Raw genomic sequence first — 14091 nt, forward strand, 5'->3', positions numbered from 1 at the left:
TGCGTGAACCATGATACCGCCCCCAGTTCGGCGTAGACCGCGCGCGCAGCGCGCTCCGTGTTTGCAGACCGCCCTGGCGGACTCGTTTCCACTTCCAAGCTCAAGCCAGGCGCCGCAGGCCATAAAGAGGAGCGCAGATTAAAATGGCGCCGGAGGCTCCCCGCGGGGCCGTCCGCGCAGAGAACCTTTGTCTAAAAACAAAACAAGAAAATCGATGAGACACCACTAGGGGCTGGGGGGCTCCGATCTCCATCTCTCCAGTACTCTCCAATCTCCAGCGTCGCTACATCTTAGGCCGGATCCAGTCAGATCTCCGATCTCCATCTTCCATCTCCAATCTCCAACGTCGTCATCTTAGGCCGGATTCAGTCAGATCTCCGATCTCCATCTCCAATCTCCAATCTCCAATCTCGATTCGGGGGCCCGGGGGAGGAGGGGGGCTCAAACCTTCAAGGAGATGCGCTATGGATTCATTCACATAGCAAAAGGATCTCCACACTCTTTTCGCGCCATTTTGCAATCTCCAGTCGGCCCACACGATCTCTAGGCGCCTTTGGCGCGAAGTCAGAATCTCCACCTCTGTCGCAAGATCTCAAGCGACTGCACGCACCAACTCGAGATCTCAGACTCCTCTCGAGCATCTACTCCGGAGAAGATTTGCCTCCACCAGTTCTTCAATCTACTGCTGCTCTTGGCAGGAGATTTGCCACTTAAGAGATCTCTGAAAGGCATCTACGATCTACAGTCCAAGGATCTTCCGATGTAGCGCAGAGATTTCCATGTATGTCACACCCATGGTCTCACAGTGTGCCAGCAGTCGCCGAGCAGTGTCGCTCACACAAGCCGCAGCACTAGTGACTGAGGGCCAGTGAGGGCGAGCCCATCGCTGTCACAGCTGTGGCAGCCGCACAGTAGGCTGTGTCAACTGTGCAGAGCGTGTGAGCAGCAGAGGAGCTGCTCTCCAGGCTTCAGGCGCAAAGAGGTGCATGCCACCGAAGGCGCTGTCGAGGTTCGCCGAGCGCGGCGCAGGTTGAGGGACACCGTCACCGACGAGCGCGTTGGACTTTTCACTCCGGACAAAGACGGCGGCACGCACACGAGCTGCGGTCGTGCCGCCGTCATAGCGGCGAGGCGCGGGACCGTCTGTGGCGAGGTGGGTCGCGTCCCTCGATTTCCGTCAACTCACGGTCCACGCCTGTATGTTTTTTATCCCCTCGGACCCTCTGTCCGATCGAGCACCCACTTCTTTTGCAGTGTATGTAGCTCTTACGTTTTGCATTCATAAAAAGGGTGGTTGGTTGCTGTGCCTGTGGTCTGACGTATCATCTGTTAGGTTTAGGTAGAAAGGTGAAGAACAGTCAGGCTCGGACTGGACACCAGCGCGGTATGGGTGGACGCGGGACAGATGATGACGACACGCACGAGCAACACACAGACACAAACAGGCTCACAAGACACACAGCCAGCTGGCTGCCACACACCCTGAGTTGGCGTGCACATAACTCCGGGCCACATCCTTCCTGTCGCCCCCCCCAGCACTCCAACGTGCCAAAGGAACAAAGAAGGGCACAACAACACAACAGACGACAGGAAGTAACATGTGAGACTAGAGCAGGCTTGCTCCGCCTCTAGCAGTGCAATCTCGCCGCCAGCCGCAAGGCATTCACGAGACCGTGTGTGTGGGGTCATGTGAGGCGTCTATGGATGCCCTCCTCAGAGGCTAGCGACCAGCCGCCAGCCCTATCTCGCACTCACGGGCAGAGTGACAATTCAATGGGTGAGTGGTTGCGAGCAGAGAGGCGCGTGGGCTGAATCTAGATCGCACGCCATGGCATGTCTGTGGAGAGAGAGTTTTGTGTGAGAGAGATTTTGTGTTTTGTTTGCTGTGGAAGGGAAGGGGCCGACGGAAATTAACAAAACAACTCTCTCCCTCTCCGGAAATTAAGGGGAGAAAAAACAACAAAAAGTGGCGCTCGCCACCTCGCTCGCACTCGGTCTTGAATTCTTTTAGTTAGTCGACTTCCCTCCCCCCTGCGCACGGGCCCTCTAGGCCAAGGCTCGCGAGTAATCCCTCCCCCTTCCCCAGTGCTCCCCAACGCACACGATGATAGGCTCCAGGCCCCAAATGACGTGTGAGTGTAAGAGGGTCTGTGAACCTCCAGGGCTCGCACCTCAACCTCTCACAGTCTCACAGACCAGCGCACAGCGCCATCCGAGGTATTTTCTTCTCAATAACAACGCTGTGAACGGCGCTCGTCGTCGGCGATCGTCGGCTGCTCACTCTGATCCTCACTTCTTGTGAAGTGGCTGCGGCAATAGCAGACAGCGTCGGCGCGTCTCATGATGGTGGATTCACCCTTCTGCTCGACCGGCACAGTTGGGTACTCCACCCGCGCGGAAAATTACGGCAGAGTGACGGCAGTGTGCTGCCACGGCGCCTGCCCTCGCTGCGCCGATCGCGAGGAGTCGCCCGAGTGCGACGCGAGCGCGATCGCCGACGGCGCGTTGTGCTCCACGGCCAGCGCGACAAGCTGCGTCCTGCCAGCCTCGGCGGGTGGACTGGCGGCCAACACGTGTGTGGATGCATGGGCGCTCGCCTTCCCCACCGAGGTGCACCGCTGGCAGGGTCGGTCCTGCCACTTTAAGCGGAAGTGGCGGCAGTGCTCCGAGTTTTGGGCTGGCTGCCGCTGCTCCTGCGGCAACTGCAGCGCGAGCGGTGGGCACCAGCCACAGTCTTGCGCGCCGCACGCCGCCATCACCACCGCCGCCGCCATCGCCACGGACGGCGCGAGCAACCTCAAGGCGCTCGCAGGCCCGCCCCCCTCGTCCTCCTCGTCCTCCTCGCCGCTGTCCGGCGCAGCCACGGCGCTCGCCATCGCCGCCGAGGCGGGCGGTGCCTCGCCGGCCACGGTGGCAGTGCTGCTGACCGGCGGCGGCTCCGTTCTACTCTTCGCTGGCGTCGCCCTCTGCTGCTTTCTCAGCGGAGGCAAGGGCGGAGGCAAGGGCGGCGGCGGCGCCTCAAGCCGCAGACAGCGCAGGCCTCGGTCCGGCGCCGCCTCGCCGCTCAGCGACGAGGACGAGTTCGGCTCGTTCCACGGGCCGTCGAGCTCGTGCTGGCTTGAGGACGACGACGGCAGCGGCGAGCGGCGGGCGGGGTGCGGCGAGCAGCGGAGCCTCCTCCCCGCGCGCAACGCCGCCCGCGGGGCCAGGGCAGACGCCGCCCACGGGGCCAGGGCAGACGCACGGGGCGGGGCCAGGGCGCGGGTCCTGACGCTGAGCAGCCTGGGGGCCTTCCCTCGCCTGCTGCCGGCTGGAAAGGGCAGGCTGCGCGCGGGCAAGGGAGGCCTCCCCTCCCCTATCGAGGAGGAGCACGCGCCGCTCTGCGCCTCGGTCACGCCCGCCGAGCAGGCCCTTAGCCCGCACGCTGGCCTAACCCTAACCCCTGCGCCGGCCCACACCCCAGCCCCTGTCCCCGCCCAGGACGCGCGGCGCGCGCGGTACGACGCGCGAGGCGCTGCGGAGGCGCGATACCTCGGGAGGCTGCGGACCACATGTCCACGCGACGTAGTGCGCGAGACGCGCTCATCTAGGCGCGCGCTCTCGAGGCTCACATCGGGCCTGCAGACTCGGTCTCGATGGTCGGATCGCAGCCAGAGGCGCACGGGCTGCACCACATCGCCTTCAAGGCGGCGGCTGGGCGGCACCGCCCTAGTCATCGCCCCACCCCGCTACCCTCCCCGAACCTCGCCCTCGCTCGCCCTTCCGCGGCCACGCCCTGCGCGCCGGCGTGCCGCGCCGGCGAGGACTTCATGGGGGACTTGCTCACGGTGCACCGCATGTCTGCCGGGGAGGCGTTCGATGACGGCACACACTTTGGCGGGGGCAGCCTGCAGGGCAGCTTGCACGGCAGCGTGCACGGCAGCGCCGCGAGCCTCACCCTCTCGTTCGACTCCGACAGCAGCAGCTCGCGCTCTAACGCGCCGCAAGGCGTGTGCGTGCCGCTCTCCGCCATCACGGCGCGTGTGCCGTGCGCGCGGGGAGGGCCCGTGTCGTGCCCCCACGCACCCGACTCCGCTCACCTCCCCCTCGCATGCCTGCCCCACGCCAGGCGTTCGAGCCGCTGGTCGAGACGTCGGAGCGAACCGAGGGCTCCTACCGCTCCTCCCTGCCAGCCTCGCCCGCGCGCGCAACCTCGACGCGTGGTCGTACGACCTCTCAAATCGCAGGCGCGGTCAACCCATGAGAGGGCACTCTCAGCATCTCTCTCCCGCGCGCGGTCGGCGGTGCTCCGGCGCGGGCCGACACCGCTGCGTCCCGTGAGCGCGTGCTGTGTGAGGAGTCACTCAGTGCTTGCCATTTACTGGTAAATGAGTGGTATTTACCACTTATTTGATTCTCCTGGGGAGTGGTATGGTATGAGGGCGTTCGGAGCGGCCCCCCAAGCCCATAAGTAAGGGTGTGCGTGTGGACCGTGGGTTGACGGAAATCGAGGGACGCGACCCGCTTCGCCACAGACGGTCCCGCCCGCGCCTCGCCGCTCTTGCGCTCTATGACGGCCACACGACCGCAGCTCGTGTGCGTGTGGCCGTCTTTATCCGGAATACTACAACGCGCTCGTCGGTGACGGTGTCCCTCAACCTGCGCCGCACTCGCCACTCGGCGAACCTCGACAGCGCCTTCGGTGGCATGCACCTCTTTGCGACTGAAGCCTGGAGAGCAGCTCCTCTGCTGCTCACACGCTCTGCACAGATGGCACAGCCTACTGTGCGGCTGCCACAGCTGTGACAGCGATGGGCTCGCCCTCACTGACCCTCAGTCACTTGTGCTGCGGCTTGTGTGAGCGACACTGCGCTCGGCGACAGCCGGCACACTGTGAGACCATGGGTGTGAGGTGAAACCACGCTACCAGCGCTTGGTCACATCGGCTCCGAGGCCAGATCCTTCTACTCTGTTAGTGACAAGACTTGTCTACTGGCTGGAGCCGAGCAGGAGGGCCCGGCGCACAACCCCCCTGGTCAACTCACGGACACGGTCCACACACCACACACACACACCGCACACACCCCGCGTAGGATCGTGCTTCGTGGCACACTCAGGCATTTCCCGCTCTCCATAACCTTCTAAGAAAAGAAAGCAAGCTGTGCGCACACACTCCACACCACCCACACCCACACTCACACCCACACGCACACTTTACGCACGCACCACCGCTTCCCCACAGGCACAGCCCTGGCGCCCCGCCACAAGCGGGCCTCTTCAAGCGCACAACATTGAGGCACAAGTTGGGATCAATCAACAGTGAGATTCTCAATCTCGACACTGTGGATCCTCCACGTGTGCGCTGCTTGCCGCTATTTTGCCTTTGCACCCGGCGCGTCCTTGAGCGCGACCCCGGCCGCCGAAAAGAAGAAGGCCGTGCTCTCAAAGGCGTAGATCGCAAACCACAGAAACACGGTGACGTAAGGCCAGGTTGTCATCCCGACGTCAATGAACTTTGGCCAGACCATGGGTACGAGCGAGCCTGCTAGAGCTACAAATGTGTTCCATCCCAGGCTTACTTTGAGGCTGCCGCCCCGGAGGGAAAAGAAGCCGATCAGCCCGTTGATCAGCCCCAAGCAGACTGGGCCAGCGGCGTAGGAGTTCACCTCGTCGGGAAAATAAGCACCGTAGCGACCTTTGTCGGTCAAGAGCACGACGATGAGCAACCCATGGGTCACAGCGTTTCCCACGTTCGCCCATCCCGACAACAGCCGGGCGAGACGAGCAGGGAACGACGCAGGCTCTTTTGTCGGCGCGCTCGCGTACAGGGCTATTGAGCTGTAGAACACGGCGCAGAGAGCCGCGATGAGTAGCAAGAGCGCAAGGACGATGCCACCGTCATTTGCCATCGTCGGATCGATGTGACTGCGACTCGTCGCTCGCACTCTCTTCGCCGCGACGATCGTCCCTCGTTTCGGACAGGAAGAAAAACGCCTCGCGGAAAATTTTCTTTCGGGGACACGCGGGTTCCGGCTCCTCCAGATAGACGAGTACGTTTGGCTTTTTTCGCGGGCGCGCGCCCATGAGGGGATAAGGAGTGATCCATTTTACATGGCCACGCTCCAGCCGCGCAAGCGGCGGCTATCACTGGCCCGGTTGGGCCTGCCAGCACCGACCGCCTCTTTGGCCGACGCGTCGACAGCTCAGACGGCATCTCGCCACCAGCCCGCGCTTCGCCGAACGATGAGGGTGCGGCTCTGATTGCCATGATTGTGGTGGTTACGGTAGCAGGCGGCAAGTTTTCGTGGTCCGTTGCGCTGCAACGATGATGAACAGTACCCTCTGCTGGCCAATGTGGAGGGGCAAGTCAGCGCCTGAGACTAGTGGGGTGGCAAGCCGCGTCCGCCTCGACGGCACGACGCCTTTCTGGTGTCGACCGCGCCCCTCCCGGGGCACGGCCGGACGGCGCGCACTCCCACTCGCCGTGAGAGAGAGAGATTTTTAGCAACACCAAAGAACTCTAACTTGTTGCCGTCTGTGAGCCTGGGCCTAGCGCAGCGCTAGCTCGCCGTCTGAGCCTAGCGCAGCGCGAAATAACTCGCTCTGAGCCTAGCGTATCACCATTTTGGCTCGCCAACAAGCCTCGACAACAAGCCCTCCGCGCCCCCCACATGCCCACCTTTTTCATAATACCTTTTTCTCTCCGTCCCGTGCCTAGTAGAGAAAGAAAACAGACAGGGAAGGGAGGGATTGGGAGGACGGTATGTCGCCACCTTGGAGCACTTGGAGCACTTGGAGCCACCACAGGGATTTTTAAATTCACCTCCGCCATCACGTTCTTGACTTGAGATTGTGTGTGCATGCATCTGAGCGAGGACGACATCGCCGCGGCGGCTCTCTCGCTATACGCGACCCTCGACCCAGCGGACGCCGCGCAGCCGCTCGACGTTGATCAGGCTCCGCTCAAGGTCTCGTTTGAGATGGTCGTCATCAACATCGGGCCCACGCTCAACCCATCCAACAGAAACGGAATGTCGGAGCTCAACAAGCTGGTCGGCGAGAACCGCCTCAATAGCCATGTGCTGCAGGCGTCGACGTACGACATCTTCGACCAAAGGTGCACACTGTTCCCGGCCTTTGCCAAAACGGTCGTCGTGCAGCAGCGCTTCATCCAGGCGTGGGACATTTTCCGCACCGTGCTGAGCAACCACGCCGGCGACGCACTGGACGTCGCCTCGGACGCAATCGGCGGACAGAAGGGGTGGGCGTTGTGGGCGCAGCAGGAGTCAGCCACGGTCAAGCCTCGCATCACGCAGGTCTCACAGGGCGAGCTAGAGCTCGTCACAAAGTGGGAAGACCTCCAGGCCGTTCTGGACAGGTACGGCGTTCGCGGCGGAGACTACGAGGGCGCCGCAGGAGCTCTGCCCATGCTTGTGGGCAGGATGTGCGCCTCATCGGAGGCGCCGTTTGGCGTCGTCTTTGTGCACGGCACAGATTGCATGCGCCTAAAGGATGCGGCCCGGTCAATCGGCGCCATGCTTGAAAACAGCAAGCCACTGATCGACTACGCCAACGAGACTGGCCTCCCTTGAGTGCCTCTTTGGCATATTAAACACTCTGTCAGCGTCCTGCGGTATGTGCTGATATAGACATGCGTCGGTGTCTCACTCACTCTCTCTCTCTCTGTCTGAGAGCTCGCTTGTGTGCGGGGGGTCACCTGGCACATGCGGGGCGCGCGTCGCCAGGCAGTTGTGTTTGGTTGTGCATTCTGTGCGCCTATCCTGTGCCCTGCTAGTGATCGTTTTCGATGAAACGCGGCCGCGACCTCCCGAGGTCTCGCGGTAGCCTTTCGGCCCGCCGAGATAGGGGGGGCCCGGGTGCCGTGGCACTGTGAGCAGCTGCGCGGGCCAGGTCGCCGTTCTCGACCCCCCGGTCGGATCGGGACGAACCCAGGCATTCCGGATATCTCCACTGCACGCTCCATCGCCTTGGCGGCCTCTGCATGTCCACGAACTCTTGCTTTGACCGCACTGACACTGTATCACGCTCTCTTCCGCCCGGATCACTCCCGCAAAGTAGCGGAAGTGGTCGATTGAGAGCGGGATGTCGGCCGCCCGGGAGGTGGGGTGCTAGTATGAGCCCGATCCGTGGCAGAGTTCTTTCTTGCTACGGCTAGTGCCAATTCACTCTGACACGCTAATCTTGAAAACGTCCAACGGAGCTCCGTGTTGCTCCCAGCGCCCTCCCCCGCGCTCCCTGCGGCCATGGCCGATGATGCTAGTATGAGAGGTCATCTGGCTACCGCGAGAGCGACCCAACTCGTCGACATCGTCCGATGATGGTGCCGCAAAGTCAGCCTTCGGAGGCTATCGTGGCGTCGAGCCGGCAGTAGCCGTGACATGTGGTTCCACCACCCCTCGTAGGCTTTGCCTCTGACCGCCACCGTTCCCAGGCTACCTAATGGGATGGAAAGGAAGGCTCGGCGAGCATATAGAAGCGTGCTCGACCTCGTCGTGGCAGCCTGCATGGCAGCGCTGGCGGGCGCGATGAGCGTCGTGCCACCTGACCCGAGACGGGTCGCAGGCGTCGTACCGAGCGCGTCGAGACCGTGTCCTGATGTGATCTGCACGGGTGAGTCACGTCGGCGTCAAAGGAGCGACGTGCGACCTGTCAGAGCTTGATCACCGATCTCAGCGGTGTCGAGTCGTCTCCGGCGCGCGACAAAGGTACATACCCAGGACGCGCAGCTGCCTCTGGAAGGCACCGAGATGTACCTTTTTGCGCAAATGGTCACATCCAAGGTTTTGTAACGCGAGTCTTGCCACAGTGAAATGGCACTAGCCTACAAGCGCTTGATGGGTAGCGTAATTACTAGCGTCGGGTCGCTCCTCCTCGCAAACCCTGTCCAGCAGAGTCCTCCTCCGGGAATGTACGTAAGAGCCACATATACACTCAAATTTCTCCGCGCACCTGTGAGGTGAGAGTACCGTCCCCCGGTAGAGTCGTAGTGTAGGAAACCAAATAAGAGCGCCGACCAATTCGGCCCCTTGCGGCCTTCTCTCGAGGTCTCGAGATACACACAGCGGCCAAGAGAAATCCTTTGTCTAAGTAAATACTGTCTTCACGTGCCCGCATACCAATACTTCAGCCCCCCGCAGGCTCTGAGCAGCCTCCCAAGTCCATTCCCAAAGAGGGCCGTGGAGGTGAAGTTCCCTCGCCCGCGGTACAACCGCTCTGCAGCGGTCAGGCTGACCGAGCCGTGCACCAGCTGGTTTAGCATCCCGTGCATGAAATCTCGGCCACGGTTGAGCCTTGTGTACCCGCCGAGCTCGGGCAGCAGCACGCAGCCCTCGAACTTGTGCACGTTCTGTGCCACCATCAAGCCTGCGCGTTCGGTGCGAGTCCTGATGGAAGCAACGGCATGGTAGAGGTAGTCCACGATGCTCATGAGGCCGTGCGCACATGTGTCCACGTGGAGGCCGGAGTCCTCGTCGTTGATCGATACGCGCACCACACTCATCCGCTCCACCACTTGCTCTCTGTCTCGGCTGAGGGCACACCCCACCCGGAGCTGCCGATGCGCCGCGATGTGAGCATCTTCCGAAAGGAACTTGTGCTGTGGCCGCATAGCCTTGCCCTCCCCTCTCGGACCGGTGAGGTACGCGCCAGGGGAGACAAACTCGTCCTGGCAGCCGCCCAACGACTCGTTTGCGGTGATCACCAGCAAGCGCGAACGTGCCAGCCCTCTGAGAGCTGACTTGAGTGGAGCCGATCTCAAAGCCTTGCTTCGCATGCCCGTGTCTCCACGGATGACCGTATGCGCCTTCGCAGGGTACACCTCCCCCCAATAGGCGGCCCTGCCCTTGAGTTGCGGCCGCGGCGAAGGGCGCACTACACCTACCACGTTGATGGTCTGTGTGGGGTCCTCCGCGTGTCGATCCTGGACGACTGGAAACACATGGTCGCGGCCCGGGTTAGCAGCTGATGCGACAGCCTCCCTGACGTTGTCTGCGCGCAAGAAGTGGGCTGTCGCCTGGGCTCTGCCGGCGAACTCTCCGCCGCGTCCGCCGGCGGAGCTCTCCCGCGCGCCGCCAAGCAGCCCGTCAGCGTGCACGCTGGGATCGCTGCCGCCAGCGGAGAGCTTGGAGCAGCCGACACACGTGAAGGCACCCTGCGGCAAGCCGAGCAGCCGGCGCTCGTCGCACGAGCGGTGAACAAATTTACCGCACGTGTCGCACGCAATGAGTTCGTGCCCCTCGGTCCACTGGCCGCCGCCGCAGACGACGCACCTCTCCTCCTCACCCGGCGGCGCGTCGTCATCGTCTCCATTGTAGGCTCCGTCCTCATCTCTGGATGTCATGGCCGTGTGGATGTCGAGCGCCTTTGCTGCTGATCCGAAGTGAGGAGCGGCCGCTTCGACGTGGCGTGTCAGCAGCGTCTTGGCGCGCCATGCCGTTGCCTCCTCCCGCGGCGGCGGAGGAAGAACCGACCGTGGAGTCCGCTGCAGCGCCGCCTGCTTGCACGCTTGCTCCGTTGCATAGCGGCGCACGGCGTCTGCCTCCTCTCCTGGAACAACACGTAGGATTACGAGCTCAGCCCGAATGTGCATCCCGGCCGTAAGAAGGTCGACAGGGTTGAGCTTGAGCGCGACTGCGGGCGACACGCCTACGCCCTGAACCATGGGATAGACTTTTGTCAGGCCAGAGATGCCAGTGCACTTCGACCCATCGACCACACGAATCTGCACCACGGCAGTCGGCCTGTGTGGGCGAACGGGCAGCACTTGGGCGCCACGGATGACGGTCTCTCCATCCCTCTCCTCGACCGATTCCGCCGCGAATGGCTGCACGAGCTCCACCGTTTCAAAGATCCCGAGGTCGATGAAGGGACCACAGACAGGATCTCGCACACCGTCCCCCTCAACGCCCCAGCAGATCGGCTCCTTGCGAATGGTTGTGGCGAAGCTCTCCAGGGAGGCGAGCCGAAGCTCTGTGCACGCTTCAAATTCGCACCACCAGCATCCACCCTCCCACCGCATCGGATCGGGGAGTCGGCCGCCGCCGCTGGCGTGGCCATCCCGCACGAGCCGCTTCAGCGCTCTTGCCGGCCTGTTGCGTCTGCATCCGTTTTGGTCCAGAATCTTTGAGGCGGCTCGCACGCAAAACTGTCCGCTGAAGGTGCCGTGTGTGGCACACACGAGCGCAAAGTCGTGGCCGCCGTTCACCTGGTGAATGGCGGAATCGGTGTGCTGGACGTGGTGGCTGTGTGGCACGCCGCTAGGCGGAATCGGCTGCTCGGCAATGTACGCCAGGACTCCTTGGGCAGAGCTGGGGGTCGCCCAGGCCGCCACGGCCTCCGAGTCGCTCACAAGCACTTGGCACCGTTGCCGTTGCAGGCCGCCAATCTCCTGAAGACATCGCTCCACCTGTGCACGGTGTTGCCCCACGGACGGATCACCGGCCACGATTGCCGCTGCCGTCTGAGCCAGTTGCAGGCGATCGCTGCTCTGGACATTCTTGTTGTTGAGCAAAAAGGTTGGATCGTCCACCGGGGCACTCGCGGCGTCTGGTCCCTCTGTGGGGATGGGCACAGCCAACGGCGCTGCGCGCAAGATATCCGCCTTCACGGTGCGGTATTCTCGGCCGCTTTCCCAGTCGTCGGACCGGCGCTTCATGAATCGTGTATGAAGGACGCGCTACGCGGGCGCACGCCGATGGCCTCTCGCCTCGCCGTCGGATCGCGTCATATGATTGGACGGACCACCTTATGAGCTTAGCCTTCGATTTTTTATTTTCTGGCTTCTGCGAAGCGGCGCTCTATCTGGATCCAATCCTGGAGACCAGGACGCGCTCCCATTTTTCAAAGTGGGCAAGTAGGATCAGACCATGGCTCAGAAGTGAGTGAGTCAAAACCGAGCCCGGTAGACTTGGTCTCCATACTACCATGCATGGGAGGTGGCCCAATCCTGGGAACCAGGACGCAACCCCATTTTTCAAAGTGGGCAAGTAGGGACAGCTCACCATAAATGGGCCGTTTTGACGCCTGTACAAAAGTCGCGACACCTTCTTTCGGCACCAGCAGGCGCACATCGCTCTCAGGGGGGGGGGGGGGGGGGGGGGGACCCCCCGGAGGCTTCACCACATGCTATGGGGGGGGGTCATGGACCCCCCCACCCAGAGACTCGTGGTCAGACTCTCCGGGCCCTTGATTTTACGCCTCATTTCGCAGCATTTTCGAGGGGAAATTGCGGGAAAATCATCCTTTGGGCACTCCAGAATATCACGCATGAGTATAGTACGGTGCTGTGTGTTCTCAAACTGTGTACCAGGGCACCCTGGTCCATCATGCATGTACATGTTGTGCATGTGTGTCTTCCTCTCTCATGTGCACTGACCTCCACCTGCCCATCTAAGGCAGTGGGCGGTGGTGCACCCATGCGCCTAGACGCATCCGCCAATGAACTGTCTGTCCGCTAGCACCACTCCCCCTACTTCGTATCCGTGATCCAAGTCCCTGGGTCTCCAGAGTGTCCGCCTCCTACAGCAGCGGCGGTGGCGCACCCATGCGCCCGAACGCATCCGCATACAAAACAGTCCATCCACCAGCGCCGCTCCCCCTACTCCAGATCCGATTCTGCCGCCATCTCCTGCGAGTCAACCAGCGTCGCCTGCGAGTCCTCCTCCACCTCGGTCGCCTGCGAGTCGGCCTGCTCCTCGTTCACCTCCTCGTTCACCTCCGTCATCGGGGAGTCAGCCTCCTCCTCCTCCTCCATCGCCTCCTCCTCCTCCTCCATCGCCTCCTCCTCCTCCTCCTCCTCCTCCTCCATCGCCTCCTCCTCCTCCTCCGCCTCCTCCTCCATCGCCGCCGCCTCCACCTCCTCCTCCTCCTCCTCCTCCTCCTCAGGCGGCGGGCGGAGGAGGTCGAGCGACGCGGCGGCGTTGGCGTTGCCCGGGTCGAGGCGGAGGCAGGTGTAGAAGGCCTGCAGCGCGAGCGCCGGCTGCGACATCTTTGCGTGTGCGGTGCCGACCCGGGACCACCCCTTTGAGAAGTTGCGGTCCAAGTCGACGCACCGCTTGGCGTGCAGCAGCGAGTTGGGCCAGTCCTTGAGCGACGCGTACACGGCGGAGAGATTGGAGTGCAGCTTGTGCGCCAGTGCGTGGGCGCCACTCGGGTCGTGCGAGATGGCCTGCAAGTAGAGCCTGCGCGCCTGGGCGAGGTTGCCTGCCTGGTAGGCCTCGTTGCCGTTCGCGCGGAGCGAGTCGATGGCCTTCTCCTGCTGCGGAGATAGCTGCTGCTTGGGCGTCTGCAGAACCTTGACGAAACGAGGCGCGACGCGCTCCTCCGAGTCGCCGTCGTCGGCCTGCTGCGCGGCCTGCTTCTCGGCAGCGGCCCGCGGGGCACCCGAGGGGCCGGCGGCGCCGCCTCCTGCCTTGGCCTGCGCGGCGCGCTGCGGCGCCTCCTCCTCCTCCTCCTCCTCCGCCTCCGCCTCCTCCTCCTCCTCCGGCGGTGGCGAGCGGGCGGTTGCCGCGTGGATGGCCAACGAGCGCCAACTGCCGGTTACGGAGTCGGCGGCCGCGTTGGTGAGCTGCTCGAGCAGCAGCCTATGTGGATTGAAAATACGGATGACGCGGCCAACCGCCTGCCCGACGAGCCCCGGGAGGCAGCAAGCCCAGTCAGCGGCCCGCTGTTGAGGGCGCGCACTCGCCGCATCGCGGTGATGGCCGCGGCCATGAAAGCCGGGCGGTGCGCCTCGGGGATCAGAAGCCCGCTGTTGCCTCGCAGCAGCCCCCTCACGGCGGCGCTGGCCCACGTGTCGACCGTCTCGTCCGGTTGCCGCAGCTCCACGCGCCCGCGCTGCGGCGTCCGCGCTGGCGACTCCTCGCGCCTCCCCGCCGGAAGCGCCGCCGGCGGGTGCATTCTGTACTCCTCCGCCTGCAGCCGCCGCGCCATCGCCTCGTCCCTCCCCACCACCTCGTCAGTCTCCGGCACCGGGCGTGCGCGCGCCGTCAGAGGGAGAGTCGCGGGCGGCGCCTACGATCGAGCTAGCGCGTGGCCACGGGGGGAGGGGGGGGGGTCAGGGGTCTCTCCGAAGCGTGCAGGACGAAAGTGAAG

At 63.2% G+C, this 14091-nt stretch overlaps 2 protein-coding genes across 2 annotated transcripts; one reads left to right on the top strand and one right to left on the bottom strand.

Moving 5' to 3' along the window:
* The first annotated feature begins 2322 nt into the window (after positions 1-2322).
* On the top strand, positions 2323-4392 carry EMIHUDRAFT_464924 (hypothetical protein). The gene is made up of 4 exons (XM_005764569.1): positions 2323-3155; positions 3481-3522; positions 3591-4022; positions 4109-4392. The coding sequence occupies exons 1-4, from the start codon at positions 2341-2343 to the stop codon at positions 4365-4367; spliced, it is 1548 nt and encodes a 515-aa protein (XP_005764626.1). The 5' UTR covers positions 2323-2340; the 3' UTR covers positions 4368-4392.
* An 8203-nt stretch (positions 4393-12595) lies between these two features.
* Positions 12596-13929, bottom strand: EMIHUDRAFT_214030 (hypothetical protein; the record flags this gene model as incomplete). The annotated part of the gene is made up of 4 exons (XM_005764570.1): positions 12596-12712; positions 13007-13339; positions 13541-13618; positions 13681-13929. The coding sequence occupies 4 exons, from the start codon at positions 13927-13929 to the stop codon at positions 12596-12598; spliced, it is 777 nt and encodes a 258-aa protein (XP_005764627.1).
* Positions 13930-14091: the final 162 nt, after the last annotated feature.

This window comes from Emiliania huxleyi, assembly GCF_000372725.1.
Source record: "Emiliania huxleyi CCMP1516 unplaced genomic scaffold EMIHUscaffold_59, whole genome shotgun sequence".
Lineage (NCBI taxonomy): Eukaryota > Haptophyta > Isochrysidales > Noelaerhabdaceae > Emiliania > Emiliania huxleyi.